The sequence below is a fragment of the Pelophylax lessonae genome (genome assembly GCF_965119305.1).
Source record: "Pelophylax lessonae genome assembly, chromosome: 7".
Lineage (NCBI taxonomy): Eukaryota > Metazoa > Chordata > Amphibia > Anura > Ranidae > Pelophylax > Pelophylax lessonae.
Window position 1 is genome coordinate 102,505,585 of NC_138774.1, and position 24,121 is coordinate 102,529,705.

The 24,121-nt window shown below is 46.4% G+C and overlaps 1 protein-coding gene across 1 annotated transcript in view; it reads left to right on the forward strand.

Annotated features, from left to right (window-relative positions):
• CLPTM1 (CLPTM1 regulator of GABA type A receptor forward trafficking) overlaps positions 1-24,121 on the forward strand; it is a 91,465-nt gene that overhangs the window by 42,859 nt on the left and 24,485 nt on the right. The window contains exons 2-8 of the mRNA XM_082264482.1: positions 5,630-5,757; positions 6,826-6,949; positions 7,917-8,075; positions 9,141-9,258; positions 12,567-12,652; positions 12,734-12,854; positions 14,704-14,948. Coding sequence (XP_082120608.1) covers positions 5,630-5,757; positions 6,826-6,949; positions 7,917-8,075; positions 9,141-9,258; positions 12,567-12,652; positions 12,734-12,854; positions 14,704-14,948 — 981 coding nt within the window. The remainder of the gene's footprint in view (positions 1-5,629; positions 5,758-6,825; positions 6,950-7,916; positions 8,076-9,140; positions 9,259-12,566; positions 12,653-12,733; positions 12,855-14,703; positions 14,949-24,121) is intronic.

Below are 24,121 nucleotides of genomic sequence, written 5' to 3' on the forward strand. Positions count from 1 at the left end.
ATTTATCTGCTGATATTTTAGGCAGTTTTGATTCCTTTATATATTTTTTTATCCTTTGTTTTCTATTTTGTTCTACTTCAGGAGATTTTGCCGCACGGTATATAGGGCCTTAATGCCCATTCACACTACCGCGACTTGTCAGGCGACTGGTCAGCCTGACCAGTCGCGGTCCATGCAGTGCTACGGGAACCGTTCTAATAGGAGCGACTCAGAAAATAGTTCCTGTACTACTTCGGGGCGACATCGGAGCGACTTGCATTGACATTCATTATATGAAGTCCGTGCAAGTCGCACCGAAGTCGCGGTGCACGCAACTTCACAGGTCGCCCCCGAAGTCGTGCCGCGGTAGTGTGAACCGACACTTATAATAACTTTGAAATGCTTTGGCTATATCTGTGTAATAGACCATCCCCCCCCCCCCCCACTATTTACTTTTTCTATATAGTTGTTTGATTTTTTTACTCTTTAATATTCTTGCTAAATATTTTCCTGGTTTATTTCCCCCACTTGTATCTTTCCCTAGTAACTCTATTAAAACTGCGTCTGGTCTCTTCCTCCAAAAGCTCTTAGTTTATCTCTCTTTAATATTTAGGCCCCTTTCACACTAGCGTACCATTCAGATCCGCCTGTCAGTTTTTCTAGCAGATCTGAACTGGTGCCCCATGCATCTCTATGGGGCATCGGATGGCAGCGGAGACATGTCCGCTGACATCCGATCCGGTCCATCAAATCTGGACGGATGAAAACCCTATTTTCCATCCGTCCAGCGGACCGGATAAGAAAATAGGGTTTCCATCCGTCCAGATTTGATGGACCGGATCGGATGTCAGCGGACATGTCTCCGCTGCCATCCGATGCCCCATAGAGATGCATGGCCGTTCTCATCTGATTCCCCCATAGAGAACAGCGGGGACCTGACAGCTCTGTCTCCGCACACAGCTGCTGTTCTAACTCGTGAATTTCTGTTATTAATCTGTTTATATGAGCAGTAATTTCCTTTTTTTTTTGTTCCCTGGGATCTATTTGAAATAAGTATTCCTCGAATATAGGTTTTGTGAGCCTCCCATATTGTAGCTACTGGGGTTTCATTGTCTGTAAAATATTGTTTAAGTTCTTTCTCTATCCATTTTCCTATTTCTTCCTCCTGTATTAGATCTTCATTTAATCTCCAGATATTTATCTTTGAGAGCCTGGGAATTTCCACAGTCACTGAGGCATGGTCAGATATAGTCATTGTCCCTATTGATGTAATGACAACTGCTTCTAACAGCCTGTGTTCTATCATTATGTACAGTAATCTATTCTTGAGTACGTAGAGTGATCCGAGAATGGTAGGAGTAGTCCCTCACTCTAGGGTGTTGGGCTCTCCAAGCATCTACTAGTTGGTATTGAAATAGCTTATTCCTTAATGTCCTGAGTTATCATCCTCCCTTCACTTGTGCGCTGGACGTACAGTCCAGAAGCGGGTCTATGCAGAAATTGAAATCTCCCGCTAAGAACAATGTGCCATTATTAAGAGATCAGACAAGAGATTTCACATTTTTATCCTGAGCAATATGTATTTCCTGTAAAAATACTATACTGGCATAGTTTTGTCTAAGCTCTTCTAATAACTTGTGTCTTTTAGTTGGCACGTTTAATCCTCTCACATTATATGACCATAAATTTAGGGAGTTTGTGTCGTCTTTCCCTCTCTTCTACCCCAGTAGGGTTCAGTAGGGGAGGTGACATCAACCAATGTTACCATTAGCACAATATTGTTCTCTCAAATACCTTCCTGACCTTCCCTTCCTTTCCCTTCCCTCCCCTTCCCCTAATTCCCATTCTCCCACAAAAACTCTCCTCTTCCCCCCCATCTACCCTCTCCCTTCCTCTTTTCTTTGCGTGTTATTGGTCTGACCAACTTTTGGTTTTGGCGTAGTTGGAAAATGTTCCCATGGGCACTCCCTGCCCTCTACTCCTTTACCTTGGGGTGGTTCTCTACTAGCACGCGGGAGCCGACGATCACAGCACAGGGCTCTGAAGGAACGGCACCAGCGGCCGTTCCTTCAGAGTGCATGCGCCAGTGATGTCACTGGCTGCATTTAATAAACGGTACATGTTTAGGAGATATTTACAGTACCTATAGGTACAACTTGCAGAGGAGGGTTTACTTCTCTTTAACTATTCTAAGGGTGCTCTGGTCGGGTAACATGATAATTTCTGCAGCTGACTTGAGGAGAGAGCAGCGACAATGGCTGCAGAGCCTAAGCAATAACATCACCCAGAGACTTATTATAGGGCATCCATTGTCTGCTGTTGGCAGGCAGTACCTCCACAGAACCAATCCCATTTATTTAAATAGGGCTGGACTGCAGTCACCCTGCAACTGTGTGCAGTGTACATGATTACGGCACGGCGGGTCCACCATTTTGAAGGTTAAAGAAAGTGGGGAGGACAACACATTGCTTCTTCACCATCTGAAATGCCTTCTGAAAAGCCATCAACAATACAGTATAGCAGCGCATTTGACTGCACACCAAGTCTGTTTACATCTATGCAGGTGCTTTACTAAGTGTAAGGCTTGGTTCACCCTTGTGTGGGTGGTTCCCACTATGGGTCCACACCTGTTCCACAGCAACAATCAGCCGCACAGAAAAACACAGGGGATGCGTGCACATACCATTAATCCTAATGGTACCCACGCGCACTGGAAATCGCAGCAGCCGCTTCTCACTCTGGGAACCACCCTGCACTTGTGGTTTCCTTGCGGCTGCGATTTGACAAATGGAGCAGGGACCTTTTCCCTGAGTTTTCAGGAAAGTGTATTCAAATGAATGGGCTGCTGTGCCCGCTCAAAACATTGCTTGCAGAGCTGCACAAGTGTGAACCAGGCCTAAACTGCATGCATAGCTGCAGCAAAAATGTGCTACTGTTTAGCAGATGCGCAGGGGTGCCAATAATTTTTAATGGCACTCCTGTGCATTGGAAACCATGGCATGTTCTCCTGTGCGCAGAAACACATAGCACTATGCAGTTTCCGTGTGGCTGTGTTTTTAGAAAGGGTTCAGGAACCTGTTTCCTGCAGACATACCCAAGAAGCCCATTCAAATAAACCCTGACCGCAAACGTGGCTACAGGCAGACCACATAAGCGTGAACCTAGCAAAAGTGTATGTGTTTCCCTTTGTTTTGGCTTCTTTGTTGCTTTCTTCAGCTGGGTTCACACATGTCAGGTGTGAATTCCCTGTCTGTTTTCTCTGTAAATTTCCAAAGCAGCTGTTCAGCGGTACAGCTGCGATTTCCACATATGGTTCAGATAACTAATTTTCTGATCCCGCGGCCACCGGCGTCTTTAGCAATAGCTGGTTTTTAAGGAGTGGGCTGGGAAGCTGGCCGCCGCGTTCATACTGGTTCAGCTCTTTTTTATTTATTGCATACATGTAAGCATTCTAATTTTTGGTAATACAATTACTTAAACCCTCAGAACATTATATATTTTTTTAAAGCCGAGGCCCTGTAGAATTAAAAGGTGATGGTTGCAAATTTTGTATGTCACATGATATTTGCACAATTGTTTATTAAATGCAGATTTTTAGGAAAAAATATAATATGTAATTTTAGTGCAAAAACATGCATTGAGGAAATAGATACCAAACATTCCATGTCTTAAAATTGTGTGCGCCCCTGATGTCACCACAAACGATGGTCCCAAAAAATCACCATAGGTGACGCTTTAAAAGCCTTTACAGCTCATCCGTCTAGACGCTCGTTCACTAAAAACTCGTGTGCTAGAATTATTGTTTTTTTCGCTGATGTTCGCGGCGATATGTCACGCGTGTGGTGGGACTGTGGTTTACATTTGTGTGCACACCCTTGGCTTGCATTTGCACAGGTGTGTGGGGCAATGGGGGTTTCGGCAATTTTTTTATTTATTTTTTTAAAATTTATTTTTACTTGATTGCTATCGCAAGGGGTTAATAAATCCCTCTGTGATAGCATTGGGCAGGTGACAGGTACTCTTTATGGAGACATTAGGGGTCTAATAGATGTGATTCAAAACATGTGAACTAGGGATGCACCGAATGTTCGGCGGCCGAACATTATTCGGCTGAAAATAGAAAAAATAGCACTTTAGGTGTTCGGCTGAATAAGTCAAAAGGCCGAATAATTTTGTGCCGAACAATAGGGCTGAACGATAGTCGATATGATATCGACTATCGTTCTGTGGCCGTAGGCGATATTCATATGGCCGAGGTCACGATATTTACATAGGCAGGGGGAAGGGACTCGGAGGAGGACAGGAGGACTCACAGACTTCCGTGAAGCCGGGACACTTCAGCGGTGAGCATACATACATTACTCACTCGTGCACTGCAGCCTGCCCCACACATTCAGTGAGTCTTACTCTCCTCCCTAGTTTTTTTCAATGGCACATTCAGGGAGCCAATCACGCCACGATTAGCTGCACAGCGAACCAATCACGCGTGCCTGCACACCTGATTGGTTCCTCTGTGCCGCTACTCACGGCGTGATTGGCTTCCTGAATGTGCCATTGAAAAAACTAGGGAGGAGAGTAAGACTCACTGAATGTGTGGGGCGGGCTGCAGTGCACGAGTGAGTAATGTATGTATGCGGCTGTGCTCCTTTCCAGGCTCCTACTAGTCCACCTCCAGCCTCCTACTACCATCACTATGAGAGACTGTGTCACTGTATAATCTGATCGAGTCCACACTGACACTGACTGACTGTCACTGAGTAATTGATGTTACCATATTAACCCTGACCTGCCCAGTGCCCTGTATCTGCAATTAAAATTTACAAGGCTGCCTGCATGCTTCCTGATTTCCATTCCCAGCATCCTTCCCAATCCCTACAGTGTCACTAACATTAACCCTATGGTACAAAGCTGCAGTGTGCACTGAATCCCATTCCCTACAGTAACATTTAGGGAGAGAGAGAGAGACATGAGAGGACAAGAGGGAGAGAGAGAGAGACACGAGAGGACAAGAGAGAGGACAAAAAATTGGCAAAATAAATGGAAAAAATGCGAAACACCGCGTTCGGTTTTCGGCCTTCGGCCAAGCATTTCATTATTATTCGGCTTCGGCCAAGAATTTTATTTCGGTGCATCCCTAATGTGAACGGAACCTTCTTTAGCTTATCTGTTTTGTATAAACTGAAAACTGTACCCATTTTATATTCTGAATCCTGCTTTTATTCTTAGAAAATAAAGTTGTACTTGGATTGAATAGCGGGCGCCATAAGGTGTACCTCTGCTAAGCCAGCCCACCTCCTTGGATTGGCCAAAAAAAAAAAAAAAAGCTTCCAGTTTTGACAGAATAGTGGCAGCCAATCCCTTATTTGGCAACTTGGAGCCTAAACCACTTGACAAGTCTGAGCTTGGGTACAGGGTCTCCCTAAATTACTATTGATTTTTCAGATCTGATAAATTTTCAGCAGTAATGAGTGTATAGAACCTTTTTAAGAAAAAGTTTTTGTGCCCTTATCTTTGGTGCTGTAACACCTTTTGGCAGAAGTAAGCAAACCAAGATTCAGAATGTAGTGACGATATGACCCAGCTGTGTTACATGTTCTGCACTTTAGGTTACACTACTTTAGATATTTCATGGTGTTATTGTCTCTTTCAGGCCAGCATCAATGGCTCTGTCGGAACTGAAGCAGCTGTTGTTCCTGACCAACAGAATCCAGACCAGCAGCAGCAACAGCCAGCTCCTCCCCCCAATGCATGGCAGGTGATTAAAGGAGTATTCTTCAGGTAAGTGCGCTACTATGAACGGTTTCTATAATTTCTCTGTCATACATCACAAGACACATGGTACTTCATATTCATGCCTACTTGGGTTATGCTGCCTTATGTCGAATGGATGCTAGCCAGAAAAAAGGAGGGAATTCCCTGCCAAGGCTGAGCCCCACTCTGTTCAGCCAAGCCTCAGTGTGATGGATGTGCCTACAGATGTTTCTCTGAAGATTTCTTTTTGTGGGCCTTAGTCACCTATTTCTGGCCTATTTCGAACAACCCTGCTGGGGTAGGGAAAGGCTTAATCCGGATGCCAGCCAGCCACCCACTCACCTCCACAGGCCCTGTGCCGGCCAGCCGGCCGCCCGCAGGCCCTGTGCCGGCCAGCCGGCCGCCCGCAGGCCCTGTGCCGGCCGGCCGGCAAAGGGCCTGTGGGCGGCCGGCCGGCAAATGGCCTGTGGGCGGGCGGCCGGCCGGCAAATGGCCTGTGGGCGGGCGGCCGGCCGGCAAAGGGCCTGTGGGCGGCCGGCCGGCCGGCAAAGGGCCTGCGGGCGGCCGGCCGGCCGGCAAAGGGCCTGTGGGCGGCCGGCCGGCCGGCAAAGGGCCTGCGGGCGGCCAGCCGGCCGGCAAATGGCCTGCGGGCGGCCGGCCGGCCAGCAAAGGGCCTGCGGGCGGCCGGCCGGGCGGCAAAGGGCCTGCGGGCGGCCGGCCGGCCAGCAAAGGGCCTGCGGGCGGCCGACCGGCCACCCGCAGGCCCTTTGCCAGCCGGCCGGCCGCCCGCAGGCCCTTTGCCGCCCGGCCGGCCGCCCGCAGGCCCTCTTCCAATTCCATTAGTTTCTTCTGGTGTCAATTAAAATTTTTCAGGTGTCATAGATGTGTTGCATCCCCCTTTTAGCCAAGAAATAATTGCATGATTTTGTAGAGTATGAAGGTTAAAATAACCATTTGTGACCAGCAGGTGGCAATACATCACAGTACTTGGTAAAGATGCTGTTTTTATAGAGATGAGTCCTTTACCAGGGAGCTAGCAATCCGATCTTTATATATATATATATATATATATGGTCCTCTTTCTTTCTCTTACAGGATTTTTATTATATGGGCCATCAGCAGTTGGTTTCGCAGAGGCTCAACACCCCAGGACCAAGCCACATCCACCGGGGCTCCCCGGCCTCCAAGCCGCAATCTTTTTCCTAAAGACACTTTAATGGTATGCTTGTTACATCCAGACCACTAGCACTGGTGAGGGTGCAGTGTAATAGGCTTAAAAAATAGCTTTAGATAGTGATTTTAGTTTATTCATAGCTTTAAAGCTCAATTCCAGACAGATATTAAAAAACACGGATACAGTTATATACTTCTAAATGAAAAAAGTGTTTTTCAATTTGTGTAGGTATCTGTATCTGACTTGGTTTTGGTCACTTGTAACTCCCTGAACAGCAGTACTGAGATTGGAAGAGGAAATGGAGAGCTTGGGGGCCATTCGGATGTTCTGCATTCATATATATGCCAAAAATAAAAAGAAACATGCAGAGAGATGATCTTATCAGTCTGTTGCTAAACCTTAACTGTCCAATCACATGCTGGTGGAATGGAAGGGACTTAGATGTGTTGCTTAATTCCAGCATAGGAAATTGGGGGCTGTATAAATCTTTGATGGACAGGCCTATAACTTCTCCTGTATATCTATTTATTTATTTATTTTTTTTTAGCGATTTGTTTGGAATTCAGCTTTAAGGCTGAAGAGCAATAGGAGATGCAACACCTCCTTATCGTCTGTTTTGACCCCCTAATTAACAGACAATTAGGCTGCAACTGTGCGCGTTGTGCGATGGTTAAAGCACGACCCCATTCACTTGAAGGGGTCACGCTCGGCAGGCAGTAATACCCGCTGAGGGCAATGGTGTATAATTCCGGCCGCGGGTGCGAAGTATCGCAGCCGCGGCATGTGTACATCCCCAGCTGCTGCCTCAGCAGCAACAGGGGTAACAGTTGAGGGGCAGTAAAAACACAGCTCGACTGTGGGGTCTTACCACTCCTCAATTGCAAGTGTAAATGAGGCCTAACAGTCTTCTGTAAAAATAACTGCATGACATATGGTAGAATTTTGCATTATACATCTTTATTTTATGGCTCCTCTGTTTTCTTTTGATTGTTGTTTGATTCTTTTGTTACAGGACCTCCATGTGTTCTTGTCAGAGAAAGAACACTTCACAGAGTTTAACTCCACTGCAGCTCTCTTCTGGGAGCAGAGGGACTTGGTGTACGGGGACTGGAGCAGTGGTGTGAATGGAGATGGCTGCTATGAGCAATATTCAGAAATCAGTGTTCCAGAGGTGAGCTTCTTTTGGATTGATTGTTGAGCTTTTCATCACTGGAATATCAGTCTTTAATAGATTAGTATCAGATATTGGGTGCAAGACTTGAAAACTCAAAATCCCTACATTGAATTACAATGTAAATGCTTTATATGTTAAGTGGGCATCTTTGTTTATCTGTGTTAAAGAAGAACTCTGATGGCAAGTTTCCATTTTAACCGAGAACCTTGCCGGCCTTGTTTAAGAGTTCAGCTTATGTGCACATTATAGTCCCTCCTGCCTTTAGAACTTAAAGTGGTTGTAAACCCTTACACATACCCAGTGATGTGACTGGCCTCAGGTGATACACAGCGATTAAACAAATTCACCTACATAATATGTACCTGCCCATCTGCAGGCTTCTCTACGTCTATTCAAATAGCAGATTCTTAAAGCTTTTTTGAGAGTTCAAAAAAAAAGTTACTCTCCAGAGCTCAGTGAGGAGAGCCCAGAGAGCTGATTGGAGGAAAGGGACACCCCCTTTCCTCTCCACACAGGAACAGAGGCGGTCAATCAGCTGGAGTTTCTTCCCATGTCACCATTTTTCTCTTGGTGTCAGGAAACCTTGTCAGCATTGATAGTAGAGGAACGAAGCAAAAAACAGAAATTACGCTTGGTGCTCTAAATTGAAACGCACACTAGAGGAATATGATTTGTTCCAAGGTTTACACTCTCTTTAAGGCAAAATGACTAAGGTACACATGCTATGAGGAGAGGTACAAATGCTGCCATTGCTGCTGGAAATACTAGCTGACTGGCTATGCAGTCCCGCAGCCTTTATCAATTTGAGTCATGCAACAGTATTCTGATCAAGAAAGTCAGTCAATCAGAAGCCCTTACATGTGTACTTGTTCTGGGTCAGTGACTCCCCAAGTATGGAAACAAGAGGGTCAATAGGACCGACTGACATTTGCCTTTATTATTATTATTGATATTATTATGATTATGCTGTTAATAGGGTAGTATAGTTTGTTTAGCAGATGATGATATAAAAAATTAATGCAGCACTACATGTTCTGAGATTCTGCTTTTTCGTCTGTCTAGGGAGTACAGAATAACGGCTCCTATTATATCCACATATATCTGACAAAGAGTGGCTTCCACCCAGACCCCAACCAGAAGGCCCTATATCGGAGGCTGGCCACTGTCCATACATCTCGCAGTAAGGAGAACATTCTTCTCATTCTTTTCATTCTTTTTTCTTTCTCAGTTTTTTTTGCTTTTCCTCTCACATGTATTGTTTAATCCACTGAAGGTTTATTCAGCCGTATACCAAATGCTTTCCTGGCTTTTGGGAAGCGGTAAGTAAGCTGTTAGAAAACGGTCAGACTGGGGTTTATTTACTAAAGCTAGAGAGGGCAAAATTAGTCACAATTCTGCAGAGAAACCAATCGGCTTCCAGGATTTATTGCTAAAGCCTAATTTAAACAAGCTGAGGTTAGACGCTGATTGGATTTTCTGTAGAATTGGAATTCATTTTGTCCTCTAGCTTTAGTAAAAAAAAAACACTATGTCAGATAAGCTTTCCAAATGATAGAGAGAGCTCAGATAACGGAATAAAAAATTAGTATTGAACTCCCATTCATACCTGCACCAATAATGCAAGATAATGCACTACTATGCGTTGCTGGGCACTTTATCAGCAAAAATGGTGCATGTCTGATTTTTGGTCTGCTGTGGTGTTCTGACAGCCATTTACATGAAAAGGCTGGCTTAATGCAACACCCATTAATGGATTGGTTTGATGCTAATAGGACTTTAAATTGCCTGCCATCTCCTTGTTACCCCTTCCTGTTTTATGAGTGGGGGGAGTATTTCTTGTAATAAGCATGTGTTTATATGTGGTGGTAGCTGTGGGTTTTTAAATTAGGCATCCCAATGACTGCCTGAAAACCAGCCAACTTACTGTCCCATTCACTCACCGTTCAAACCTACACAGTGAGCTTCTGGGAAGCTTTTTAACCTGCGTTTTTTTTCTACTTGCAATTATAGTTTGTGAGTTTCCGGCTTTAAGGTACCTACAGATATAAGAGGATAGTTGAATGATCCAACCAAACCTAAAACGTTCATGTGTCTGTAGGTTTTCCCTTGTGCTCCTCTGGCATGGGGAAGAAGTGATTTGTAAGGGTGACTTCTTTTTCTAGAACACTAACATGTTTGTATAGCAGTCAATTCTGAGAGCGGTGGCCAGACCTGGCTGCCATCTACTGTTTTCACGAACGAGTGAACTTTTTTTTAACGGATCTGAACACAGGTATGGTGTTGTCTGTGGGAACTCTGTAAAGTTCTGTAATGCAGCAATGCGCTAAGAGCCGTAAAAAAAAAAAAGACGAAAACTTTACATTTTGGGTTGCCATATTTTGAATTATATTAAAATGTATACACATAAATTGAAACAGAAGCAGCCAGAAGAGGATGAAAACATTTTTTTCACATGTATTTTTCTATTTCTATTTTTTTTTTCTGTTGGTTAATGGGCTTGTCTTATTTCTTTCATTCATTGATGGACACAGCTCCGGTCATTCTTGACCATTGGGTTATACTGCCCCCTAGAGGAGTAGGACACTAGGCAGAAAAAACTTCCGGCTACACCCATGGGAAGTCCCAGGGGGTAGACTCCCTCTCCCTGCTATCGTCACTCAGTTTTTTTCTGCCTAGTCAGGAGTAGGGACCTAGTTTCTTGGTGGGATCCTTGGTCCTGGCAAAATTTCTTAGATAGAAAATGTTTTCCTCCTGGATTTTTCCTGTGAGATCTACTATCAACGGCTCGGCTGGGCGATGGGCTGAATAATCTAGATCCAGTGGTCACCCCAGTCTGGCCAGTGAGCGCACGCAGGCCTCCGCGCTAGGTCAGCCGAGACAAAGCCCTACTGGACGGGGGCTGGCCCTGCGAGTTAAAGGTCTCGTGAGGTCGCATATGACCTGGCATCGGCCCGAGTCGCAGCTTTCCTCCTTGCCGACAGCCCCTCGTTTCGATGGAGAGCAGGATTTGTCTAGAGCGGTGCCCACCTGGTTCCTGGTATAGTGAGTAGCTATCCCCCCCATTATACCCCTGGTTCCTCCAGTGCGGGCTCCATTGCTGCCTTGGGACCTCAATTTGGTGCTTTTGGTCTTCCAGAAGCCTCCCTTTGAGAATCTTTGGGAGATTCCCCTGCTTACGCTGTCCCAGAAGGTGGCCTTTTTGGTGGCTATCACCTCTGCGTGCAGGGTGTCGGAACTGGCGGCGTTATCCTGCCGTTCACCTTACCTGGTGATTCACAGAGATAAGTTTGTTCTTCGCCTCTGTCCGTTGCTCCTTCCAAAGGTTGTCTTTGATTTTCATTTGAATGAAGAGATTGTGTTGTTTTTCCTGTGTCCCAGGCCTAAACACCAGAAGGAAATTGCCTTGCATGCCTTGGATGTGGTCTGGGCAATTAGGGTATACCTGGCAGCTAAGGAGTCTTTCAGGAAGTCAGACTCTCTATTTGTGCTCACGGATGGACCTCGCAAAAGGTAGTCCGCTTCCTCTGTGACCATTTCCAGATGGATCAGACAAACGGTGATTCAGGCCTATTCCATGAGGGGTCATGTTCCTCCTTTCCCTAACAAGGCACACTCTACCAGGGCGTTTAGTACCTCCTGGGCCATCCGTCCTCAGGTGTCAGGTTTGCAAGGCAGCCATCTGATCATTGGTGCACACTTTTACAAAGTTTTATAAACTGGATGTGTTGGCATCTGCGAATGCTTCCTTTTGGCCACAAGGTTTTGCAGGCTGCTGTTTAAAGGACCTGATTCTCTTTGAGGGTGTATGGTTTTCTTCAGGTGGGCTCCAGTTGTTTTGGTTGAGCCCCTATTGCCTGGTTGGTTAATGTTTAGCCTTAGGATTTTTTTATTTTTGTGGTTTCCTACCCCTCATATTTAACACTGCTTTGTGAAGTCCCAATGGTCAAGAATGACAGTAGCTTTTTCCGTCAATGAACGAAAGGGAAAAGAGGATTTTGGATTTACCGTTAAATCCATTTCTCTGATGTTCATTGGCAGACTCAGCACCCACCCCTCTGTAGAGTTCTAATTCTGACACTGCTTGTAATAAAACGGATGACTATAGCAGGGAGAGGGAGTATACCCCCTGGGACTGCCCATGAATGTAGCCAGAAGTTTTTTCTGCCTAGTATCCTACTCCTGTAGCGAGCAGTATAACCCAATGTTCAAGAATTACATGAGCTGTCTGTCAGTGAACATCAGAGAAATGGATTTTGGTAAGTCCAAAATCCATAGTCCCTTGTCAGAACACAATAGCTCAACGGGGCCGCTGGGCTGAATGAAAAATAATTACAGTGTGTACCAGGCTTAACTCTTTATCCTTGTTTTATCTCCTCCCTCCCTTCTATTTAACTTAATGTCTCTGTCTCATCCTCCCCTTGTAACCCACCTTGTTTTTTGTTGCCCCTTTCCTTAATACCTCATTCTAAACACTTGGCTCTTTTGTAGTGCTTAATAAATACAAGCGCAAACGGTTCCTCAAGACCAAAAATCTTCTGACAGGAGAGACGGAGGCTGATCCAGAGATGATCAAGGTGTGATTCACAGATTGTCACATTGTCGTTCTCTGTGCTTTTCAATATTTGTAATGTCTATAACAATCTGTTTCCTTTTAGAGGGCTGAAGATTTTGGACCAATTGAAATAATCTCTCACTGGCATCCAAATATAACAATTAACATTGTTGATGATCACACTCCATGGGTACAAGGAAGTGTCCCGCCACCTCTAGACCAATGTAAGTAGGGGCCTTTGTTGATATTACTTGTTTATGCATTTCAGTATCTTTGAAAAGAACTGCGGTATGTATTTTTCCATATTTTAATATTGATCTTACTCTGCAGCATTTCTACTATTTGATTATTCAGTATAGTCTGTAACCAAGGCTAGCGGTTATTGAATTTTTTTAAAGATGCAAGCTAGAGCTAATTTTTTGTAAATTTAACACGCTAGTTTTCTTTCTGTGGAAAAATTGAATACACACATACTATTGTGGTGATGTCCCTTGCTAGTTTTAGGCCAACTGTTAACAATTACTCCAACCATTCATGTTGGTACGTCTCCTTTACATCTACAGTTTCTATTTTGTGAAGAAGAGAAACAGTCTTTCACAGTCCAATCCCAACTAGTATATGATTAGCAAAGCCTAACATATCTTTCTTTCTACAGCTACATTAATAACGGTGGCACTTGTTTTTGAAGAAGACCGTTAACAGTTTGACTTTCATTAACTGAGCTCATAATTCAAGCATTGCTTGTAATGAGTGAGTTATGTATGTCCGCACAATATTAACCATAAGTGCCTCACATCTTTGGTTGAACAAAAAAAAAAAAAACAGGTGCAATGTAACAACCCAGTGCACCCCCTTCCCTTTCCTCCCATATCCAAATATACCCATTTCCACCCTCCCCCCGACCTACCTACCCTACCTAAGATACCCTATTAATAACCCCCTTCCCCTCATTTAACCACACTCACACTCATACTCGTACACATACACTCACACTCTCAATCCGCAGTTGAGCCAAAAGATGGTAAGAGTCTCTAGGTAATACTATATTGCCTGTGAGTTGGTCAATCTACCGCACAGGAGTCCTCCTTGGGGAGAATACCACAGTGGACTATGTGTAGGGTCAATCCAACATAACTTGGTCCATTGTGCTCAGGATCGGTTGCTTGCATGTAAAAGTCTATAGTGAGATAATTGCTATCCACAGAGAAGTGCAGTCCAAAGTACCACTTGTAGCTGTACTCTACACACCACTGGCAGTCCCGTCCAGCCTGCATGTGTGGGTTGTGTATTCCTATGTTTCCATAATTGCAGCTGATATGACCTAATCCTGCGTGAGAACGGAGCTGTATTGTACCATGTGTGCAAGTGGGATCTCACTACACTGGTCTTCATGAGCTGCTGTGCTTCGAGAGTTTTCAATCTCTCCTCTGCCTCCTGTGATGCGGCCAATATCCGTCTCATTGTTCCAGCTATCTACTACTACAGCTCGCTGGCATACATTTGATGAGTGAGATTTACTAATGATTACACTGCAGCATGCTATGTACTTTGATTATTCACTCTTCTACATAGAATAACATTTTCTTTTAGGAAATCAAATGGGCTAATTGTTATGAGTGATGCTGCAAATAAACCCGGCCGTAGACCATTCGAATCTTAGCCGGTTCGGCAGGGACCGGGCGAAATTTGAGCAATGTATTGTCAGGCTGTTTGTACCCAAAATGATCTGTTAACCTGGGTACAACCAGCCTGCCAGATTTTTCATGCAATTATTGCCATTTGGGAGAACACAATAGCGCCACAGAAGGGACTGTGTTGAGGGGGGAATCGAGCGATTTTTTTTTTTTTTTTCCCCGGCAACCTGTGGTTGCCGTAAAGGATCGTATCACGTCTGTGGTCGGCTTGAGGAGCATTGGTTGTACTCTTTAGGATAATCACAAAAGTGAAGGTATTGCCATAGCAACAAATTAGGTTAGGGTTTTCATCTTTTGTGGTGTGGATTGGAAGATTCAGGTAATGAAAGATCTTGCTCAGTTACCATTGTCATTAATAAATCTATCTTCTCCACTTTAGATGTGAAGTTTGATGCTGTCAGTGGTGACTACTACCCTATTTTATATTTTAACGATTACTGGAATCTGCAGAAAGATTATAACCCAGTAAACTCCAGCGTGACCTCACTACCATTACGGATTTCGTTCTGTCCCCTGTCCTTGTGGAGGTGGCAACTTTATGCATCTCAGAACTCTCGCAGTCCCTGGAACTTTCTGGGAGAAGACCTATATGAGCAGTCTGATGAAGAGCAGGACTCTATTAAGGTGGGTGCAGTAGTCAGAGGTCATGTGTTAATATAAAATATGACTACTTCAAGGTACAGTTTGGTCCAGAGGAATGATCATTAACATGGTCTCCTGCCACCTTTTGTAAAAGATGATTTAGGTATTTTGGTTATAACAAATTGGGGTAGGAAAGAAAAAGAAACCTACCAAAATAAAGTAGGAGGCGGTTTAAGGTGTCTAAACCGCCATCCAGAAAGAATGAAGAAGAAAGAAGGAAAAAAAAAAAAAAGGGGGGGGGTGGAACTGGGAGTGAAAAAGCAGAGAAGAAAAAATGAAAAGAAAAGCTAGAGAAAAAGAAACTAAAAGATGTATGGGGAGGGCTGGTGGGATTTTTAAGGGGTACCGTAGAACAAAAAGTAGCAACAGTAATAAAAACAAATATTTATTGTAACAGATTAAAACCGAATTTACAAAAACACATACATAATGTAATACAGCACATAATGTCCATTACAAAGGTGCATAGATTAGGCAAACTGTATCATATAGCTAACCGATGTACAAACAACGGAGCTTAACCCAACATGTTTCGCAGCCTATGGGGCCGCTTCTTCAGGGGTCTGTATCATGTATATGAGCCTTTTATGACCTGTACAATGAAATGGCAAATGAAATAAAAAAAACACATCATCATTAGACAGGATAAAAATGTATAACGGTCTGTCATGCAGAGAGTGGCCCCTATATATACCACACATAGTGCTCCACCACAGAAAGTCACCCGATAGGACACTGAGGAGGGGGAGGGTGGGCGCCCCCACAAACCTATTTTGGTTATAGTAAAACTTTAGTAATGTTGAGAATATCCCTGTCCTGTATAAGTGAACTGTACACTGTGAATGATTTTAGCAAATGTCCTAGCAGATTCATACCTGTAGGCCTTACCATGTGCAAACTGAAGGCAGTTGGCACATGGGCCTCCAAAGCAGTGAGCCACAATGCAAAGCAACTACCATTAATGGGGCTCCATAGAAAATGTAATGGGGACCCCCAAGTGAACTGTGTGGCACCTGCCAGCATTAATTGCAACAGTGGTGTAATTGATTTTAAAGTGTATGTCCAGCCAAATCTTTTATTTTGTTTTCATTTGGATTGAATAGAAAGGACTAGAGCCCTTGTCAAGTTTTTGCTGCTTTCTAGTGTGAGGATAGAGACATTTCACCTCCCTTTCTGTCCCGTTGACAGCGTTTTACCATACAGGAAGTGAGCGAAAATCAACTCAGAAATAAAGGGCTTAAGTTAGGCAGGTCATACATTATACAATTTTTCTTTCCTGCAGCCACAGGTTGCTGGAAAGAAAATCGCTAGATTTTCCTCATCAACATAGTCAGTATTGATGGGGAAATCGCTCCTATAGTGCTATTGTGTTCTGCCAGTGAGAGAGAGTCCTTCCCTGCTGTAAGAGTAAAATGACCACTGCGGGTAGCTATAGCCACTACCAGCAATCGAAAGTCAAAAAACGTGACAGGCTGGTTGTACTGAAGTCAGTCGACTTTGGTACAACCAGTCTGCCTATAGATGGATTGAATCTTGACCAGTGCCTGCTGAACCGGCAGAGATTCTTTCCATCTATTGCTGGCTTTGGACAGGAAGGCTAACAAAAGCTTTACAGTGCTGAAGTTCCCAGACTGCTGATGAGGCAGAAAGGAGGGAAAATCGGGGAGATATGAAAAGACACTAACCTTGTAAGTTTAACTCTTTTGTGTCTCCCTGGTGGCAAAGTTTGTCCTGCCATCTCCTCCCCTTTCCTCACTTCTATCAATATCAAGGATATCACTTCACATCCAATATGTGCTAGTCACCAGTGTTTGTCTGCTTTGCTGTAGGAGAGGAGCATGATCAGTTTGTGGCGTTACCCTTTGGTCTCGCCTTTGCCCCTCGGGTCTTCACAAAAGTGTTGGCTCCGGTGCTAGCTTTGCTACGCCAACAGGGGATTGCGGTACTGGGCTACTGGATGATCTCATTCTGCAAGCGGAGTCTCCATCTGCTCTGGGGGAAAAACCTGAAGATCACAATACGAATTCTGCGGGAGTTTGGCTGGATTCTGATTCTGTCCACAAAGCTGGACTATCTGGGCCTTAGCCAGAGAGCTCCTTCCTCTGGACAAACTCCAGAAATTGCTGGCTGCAATTCATCTACTGCTGTCCAGCAGATGGGCATCCCTCCGGACTTGCATGCGGGTGCTAGGCCTGATGGTGTTTACCTTCGAGGCGGTTCTGTTTGTACAGTTCCATGAGAGGGCCCTGAAAGAGAGATTGTGACCAAATGGGACAAGACTCTGCAGTCTCTGGACAATCGGAGTCTGAGTCGGGAAATGAGGGATTCCCTCATATGGTGGCTTTGTACTTCGGATGGGAAAATCCTTCCTCCCCTTGTACTTGGACAGTGGTCACCACCGATGCCAGTCTGTCTGGCTGGGGAGGCGTCCTCGGCAAACATTCTTCTATGGGAATCTGGACGCTGGAAGAGTCCAGACTATTGATCAATGTCTTGGAACTGCGAGCGATCAGACAGTGTCTGGATCATTGGATGGATCATCTTCAGGGATGTCCAGTGCGCATTCAATCGGACAATGCCACGGCCGTGGCTTATGTCAATCACCAGGGGGGCACAAGAAATATCCTGGCATCTCTGCAGGTAGCCTGCATTTTAAGGTGGGCAGAACAGTTTGTTCTAGCCCTCCCTGCTGTACACATTCTTCGGGTGGAAAACTGGCAAGCTGATTACCTCAGTCAGCAGGCAATGGACCAAGGGGAGTGGTCCCTTCATCCGGAGGGGTTTCATCACTTGTGTCTCTAGTGGGACATTCCCGAGGTGGATCTGTTGGCATCCTGGCTCATCAGAAAGGAGCAGAGGTTTGTGGCTCGATCACGGGATCCTCTGGCGGATGCCACAAATGCGCTGGTGGCCACGTGGGGTCTGTATCGCATGATTTGCGCCTTTCCTCCTCTCAAGCTTCTGCCAAGATTTCAACTCTGGATCAAGGCAGAAGGGATTCTGGTCAACTTAGTGGCCCCAGACTGGCCTTGCTGGGCTTGGTACGTTAATCTGGTGCGGCTTGTCGCCGACATTCCTTGGAAGCTTCCTCTCAGGGAGGATCTGCTGTCCCAAGAACCAATCTTCCATCCTGCTTTACAGTCGCTGGCTTTGACGGGTTGGCTGTTGAATGCCAGGTGCTGATGGATAGAGGTTTGTCTGATTTGGTGAGTTCAATGTTGTTAAAAGCTAGGAAATCTACTTCTAGGAAGATCTACCATCGTACGTGGAAGACGTGCATTGCGTGGTGTGAATCTCTTGGTGTTCATCCTCGTTCTTTTTCGGTGGCTTGGAACTTGACCTTTCTTTACCAAGGGGTTGAGCAGAAACTGGTCTTGAGTACTATCAAAGGCCAGGTGTCAGCCTTAGCGGCCTCCCTTCAACGCCTTGGGACCTCAATTTGGTGCTCTAGTCCTCCGGAAGCCTTCTTTTGAGAATCTTTGGTAGATTCTCCTGCTTACGCTGTCCCAGAGAGTGGCCTTTTTGGTGGCATTATCCTGTCGTTCACCTTGCTTGGTGGTTCACAGAGAAAAGGTGGTTCTTCGTCTCCGTTCCTTCCAAAGGTTGTCTCTGATTTTCATTTGAATGAAGGCATTGTGTTGCCTTCCCTGTGTCCCAAGCCAAAACATCCAAAGGAAATTGCTTTGCATGCCTTAGATATGGTGCGGGCGATTAGGGTGTACCTGGCAGCTATGGAGTCATTAAAGGAACCAGACTCACTCTTTATGCTTACGGATAGGCCACGGAAAGGGTTGTCCGCTTCCTCAGCGGCCATTTCCAGATGGATCAGACAGATGGTGGTTCAGGCCTGTTCCATCAAGGGTCAGGTTCCTCATTTCCCTGTCGAGGTGCATTCTAATCGGGCGCCCAGTGCCTCCTGGGCCTTCCGTCATCAGGCGTCAGTGACCCAGGTTTGCAAGGCGGCCACCTACTCGTTGGTTCACACATTCACAAGGTTCTATAAAGTGTATGTGTTGGCATCTGCGGAAGTTTTGTTTGGCCGCAAAGTTTAGAGGACCTGATAATTTTTGAGGGTGTAGTATTCTTTTCAGGTGGGCTCCAGTTGTTTTGGTTCAGCACCTGTGTACCTGGTTGGCTATAGTTTAGCCTTCGGAATTTCTTTTCGCTGTTCCCACCCCTCATGTTTTTACACTGCTTTGGAACGTCCCAATGGTTAATAAGATCAGGAGCTGTATCCGTCAATGAACGAAAGAGAAAATGGTATTTTTGACTTGCTGTAAAATCTTTTTCTCTGATGTTCATTGATTGGCACAGTACCCACCCCTCTGTGGAGTTGTATTTCTTCTGACACTGCTTGTAATAAAACCCAGTCCGGCAGTTGATTGTAGATCTCACAGGAAAAATCCAGGAGAAAAAAAAATTCTATCTAAAAAGAAAAATTGCCAGGACCAGAGATCTCAGCAAGGAACTAGGTCCTTACTGACTAGGCCGAAAAAAAAAAAACTGAGTACCTATAGCTGAGAGAGGGAGTATACCCCCTGGGACTGCCCATAGGCGTAGCTAGACTTTTTTCTGCCTACTGTCCTACTCCTGTAGGGGGCATTGTAACCCAATGGTTAAGAAGATCAGGAGCTGTGTCTGTCAATGAACGATAGAGAAATGGATTTTAAGTCAAAAATCTCATTTTCTCTTTCATTCATTGACGGACACAGCTCTTTATTCTTTTTAACCATTGGGTTATTCTGCCCTACAGGAGTAGGACACTAATCAGGGAAAAGCTTGACTACGCCTATGGGCAGTCCCAGGGGGTATATACCCAGTCTCAGTTATAGTCACTCTGTTTTTTTTTTTTTTTTCTTCTGCCTAGTGAGGCGTAAGGGCCTAGTTCCTTGCTGGGATCTCTGGTCCTGGCAATTTTTTTCTTTTTAAATTACATTTTTTCCTAGCTTTTGTTTTGTTCCTGTGAAAATCTGCAATCAGTTGCCAGACTGGGTGACCGACTGGATAATCTAGATCCAAAGGGTCCCCCCTGTCTAGGCAGCAAGCCCGTGCAGACCACAGCTCTGCGCTATGTCGGCCGCGAAATAGCCCCAATGGGCGGGGGCTGGCCTGTGAGTTAATTGTCTCACGAGGACGCATACGACCTGGCCTGAGTCGCAGGGTTTCTCGTGGCCGACAGCACCCACATTACGATGGAGCAGGGGGTCTGTCCGGTGCTGTTCGTGGTATGGTAAGTAGCTGTCCCCCCTCTACTCCTGGAGGGTTTTGGGGTGGACGTGGGCACCTCCCTGGGATAGTGGAACCCTTGGGTCCCACCCCTCCCCCCCCAGCCCCTCTAAAATTTCAGCGGTCACTGTGGGTCTTTCGACCCCTAACACCCCTCCTCCCTGGGTGAGCTTATGAGTTGGCTTTTGCCACAGGGAGGCTGGTTGGAGTTGCGGCTGACCGGGGTTTTCCTGGTGCGCAATGGTGGTTGAACAGGGTTTCCTGCCACCCTGGGGGTTGGTGAGTGGGACAGGGATGTCCTCTAGGCTCCCTGCGGCAGTTGTTGGGCTGGGGGAGCAGTTGGCCCCTTTTAGCGCTGCAGACCATCACAGCGAGCGGCCCGCTTTAAAGGGGGCTATTTCCTATTATGCCTTCTATGGAGGGCTCAGAGGGCGACCCCCTTTTTGTTCTTTTTTGTGAGGTCCAGTAGGTCGTCCGCTCGTGGGCTCTTGGTGGGTGTCCCCTTTGCGGAATCGCAGTTGGCGGTCTCCCCTGAGTATGTTTTCCGGGTGAGCTTTGTATTTAGCCACCCTACTGGGTCTGCGTCCACGCACCCTAAGTGCTCAGATATTGAGGATGATTCCTCTGCTCCTCTAGCCGCGCATGAAAAGGCGCTGGTGGATGCACTGTTTGTGTCAGTGCATGACACTTTAACAATGAAGGTTGTGGCTGATGCTGTGTCGGAGGCGCTGGTCCCTTTTGGCACCCACAGGCCCTCCAAGGCAGCGAGGGTGTTCCCTTTTTCGCTTACTTTGACAACATTGTCACAAAACGGTGGGGTTGTCTAAAACGCAGTGGTTCCTAAGCGCTTTTTGCTTGCGGTGTCTTTATGAGGTCCCACCTGTAGTGGACTCATTGGTTTCCAGGTTAAATAAAGCTACCTTAATTCCGGTTGAGGAGTCCCCGGCCTTTCAATACCTAGCTGATAGGAGGGCGGAGGCTCTGGCCCGCCATATGTTCGCTGTGGCTAGTTCGGCACTTAGGCTGGTATTTACTATTGCCCTGGTGTGGCAAGGTCTGACCGAGTGGGCTGAACCTTTGAACTTTTAGTGGAGGGGAAACCGCTTTGTCCGTCTGAGTTAGTCCAGGGGCTACAGTTTATCTGTGATGCCTCTATGGATGCGGCTCCTTTGATTTCTAGGCTGTCTGTATCAGCAGTGGTCCTTCGGCGTATTATCTGGCTGAAATACTGGTCTGTGGACCAGACCTAAGAAGGCCTTATCTGATCTCCTTGTAGAGGATTGCCTTTTTGGAGCTTCCTTGGATGACATCGTTAAGGGTCTCACGTGGGCAAGAGTACTCTTCTTCGGCAGGCTACCAAGGGAAAGGAGCCCCGTCATGGACGTGGACCTTTCTCCTCGGCTCATAAGAGGTTTTTTGTTCCTCAGGTTCTCAAGACAAGGGATCAAAAGTGAGGGCCTCCACCGCAGGTTCCAAGAGGACCAGGTCTGGCAAGCCACGAGCGGGCTCTTCCAGACCTGCTGCCTCTGCATGAAGGGGCTCCCTCACCCGTATATGGGGTGGAGGGACGTCTTCGCTGGTTTCCATATCCATGGACCTCCCTGGTATAGGACACATGGGTCCATGAAGTTATTCGGTCAAGCTACAAAATCAATTTCGGTCTTATCCTCCGGAAAGGTTCTTCCCTTCCAACCTGCATTTGTCCCCAGATCACTTACGGGTCTCTTTGAGGTAATGCAAGACTTGTTCCTTGAAGGGGTGATTGTTCCGATTTCGGAACGTTTTCAGGGGTTTTTACTCAAACCTCTTTGCAGTTCCCAGGAAGAAAGGCAAGGTAGGTCCCATTTCTGAACCTCAAGGCGCTATACTGCGTATGCGAGTACAAAATTTCCATGTGGAGTCCATTCACACTGTAGTCCCTACGTGAGGGGGGTTTCTTCTCGCCTCTGTCGCCATTAAGGACGCCTACCTGCACATTCTAATATGTGCCGGTCACCAATGCTTCCTTCGTTTTGCCATGGGCAAGGAGCATTATCGGTTTTTGGCATGGACCTTTTGGTCTCGCCTCCGCTCCTTAGGTCTTTGCAAAAGTGTTGGCCCTGGTGCTAGCATTGTTTGAGTCAGCGGGGGATCGTGGTACTGGGGTACCTGGACTATCTTCTGAGAGCGGAGTCTCCGACTGCTCTGATCGACAACTGGAGATTGCTCTGCAACCTCTGAGAAAGTTCAGTTGGATTCTGAACCTTCAGGAGTCTCCTTTTGGTTGTGTCCACCAAAAATGGACTTTCTCTATCGCTCATTGACAGACGTAGTCCTCGGTGATACAGCACCTTCGGGTTATGTTGCCTCCACAGGAGCAGGACTAGACAGGAAATTAAAATGCTCTGGCCACACCCTAGGGGCAGTCCCAGAGGGTATATCCTCTCTCTCTGCCTCCGCAAATCAGTTATTTTCTGTCTAGTTAGGAGTAAGGACCTAGATACCTTGCTGGGATCTTCGGTCCTGGCAAGATTTTTTTCTTAAAAAGATTTTTTAGACAGCTTTTTTCTCCAGTGTTCCTGTGAGATCTTCAAGCAAGAAAGCTGAACTGGGCGACGGGCTGGATGTTGAGATCCGGTGGTCACCCCAGTTCAGCCTACGAGCGCGTGCAGGCCATAGCTCCGCGCTGGGTCGGCCGCGACAAAGTCCCATTAAGGGACTGACCCCGCGAGTTAAACGTCTCGCTGAAACGCCAAAGACCATGAGTCACGGCGTCCGTATTGGTCGACAGCCCTCCCGCCCCGGTGGAGAGGGGTACTGTCAGGAGTTGGCGCCCGCCTGGTTCCGGTATGGTGAGTAGTATGTTCCCCCTTTTCCCCCTGACGGGTCTTGTGGTGAACGCGGGCCCCTCTCTGTATGGTAAGATAGAGTCCCCCCTCTATCCTATAACATGGCACAGATCCCCCTACTTTGAGTGTGATTTTATGTGCAAAAAGCCAGGAGGCTTGGTTTGGGAGCTAACAATCTAATTGTATACATGTTTTAAAGATTGTAATCAGTGGCAGTCTGGGAATCTTACTGTGATAAGAATAAGGTACCTACCAGTCAGAAGCCACGGACATGTAGACTGCCTTCCTAGTCAAATCTCCAGCTATAGCAGGCCTTCCGAACGGCCATGAGGTCCGCCAGGGCCGGTACCGCCAACCACGCCAAAAATCCCCATGCAGAGATAGTGTTGTGTGCCCTGCAGCACACCGCTATTCGGTACAGGCCGCCGCCATTTTTTTTGCTGGATTGCACGAGCCGCCATTTTGGCGTAGCCTCGTGTCTCCAGCATGGGGGCGGCCATGTTTGAGGTGATCCAAACACCTCGTGGAGCTAGGGGAGGCGCCGGAAGGCGTGCAGAGGGGCGGAGCCGCCTCCTTTCTTCCTGGGCAGCCAGCCAAAAGACTTCCTGTTTGTCAAGACAGCGCTGTAACCTGTTGCAGTTAAACTCTGAGCATCAAGTGGTGAGCCTGGGGGTCTATCTCTCTCTCTCTCTCTCTCTCGATCGATAGGGATCCCTAGCAGGTAACACTTAGGGGCTTTTGTGGCGCTGGGGGTCTGTGAAAAAAAAAAAAAAAAAAAAAAGTTTTTTATTTTTTGAATTATATTATCCAGGAAGTTACTGGAATAATCATGGACCCTGCCACACAAATTCCCCCACCTGTTTCCCTCGAGGGGGCCACGGGACCCGCCGGTGCACAGAGTGTAGAGGCATTTACAGCAATTTTGGAGTCTATGGTGGCTCGGGTGGAGGCGGCCTGTCAGGGACGAGGGTCAAGGAAGCGACCCCTGCCTACCCCTATATTATCTGACACCTCTGACTCAGATTCAGAGATGGTCACTGCAGTTGCAGGTCCCTCTGCAAGGGCTGTTATCTCAGGTAAAGCTCCCTCAGGCAGTGAGTA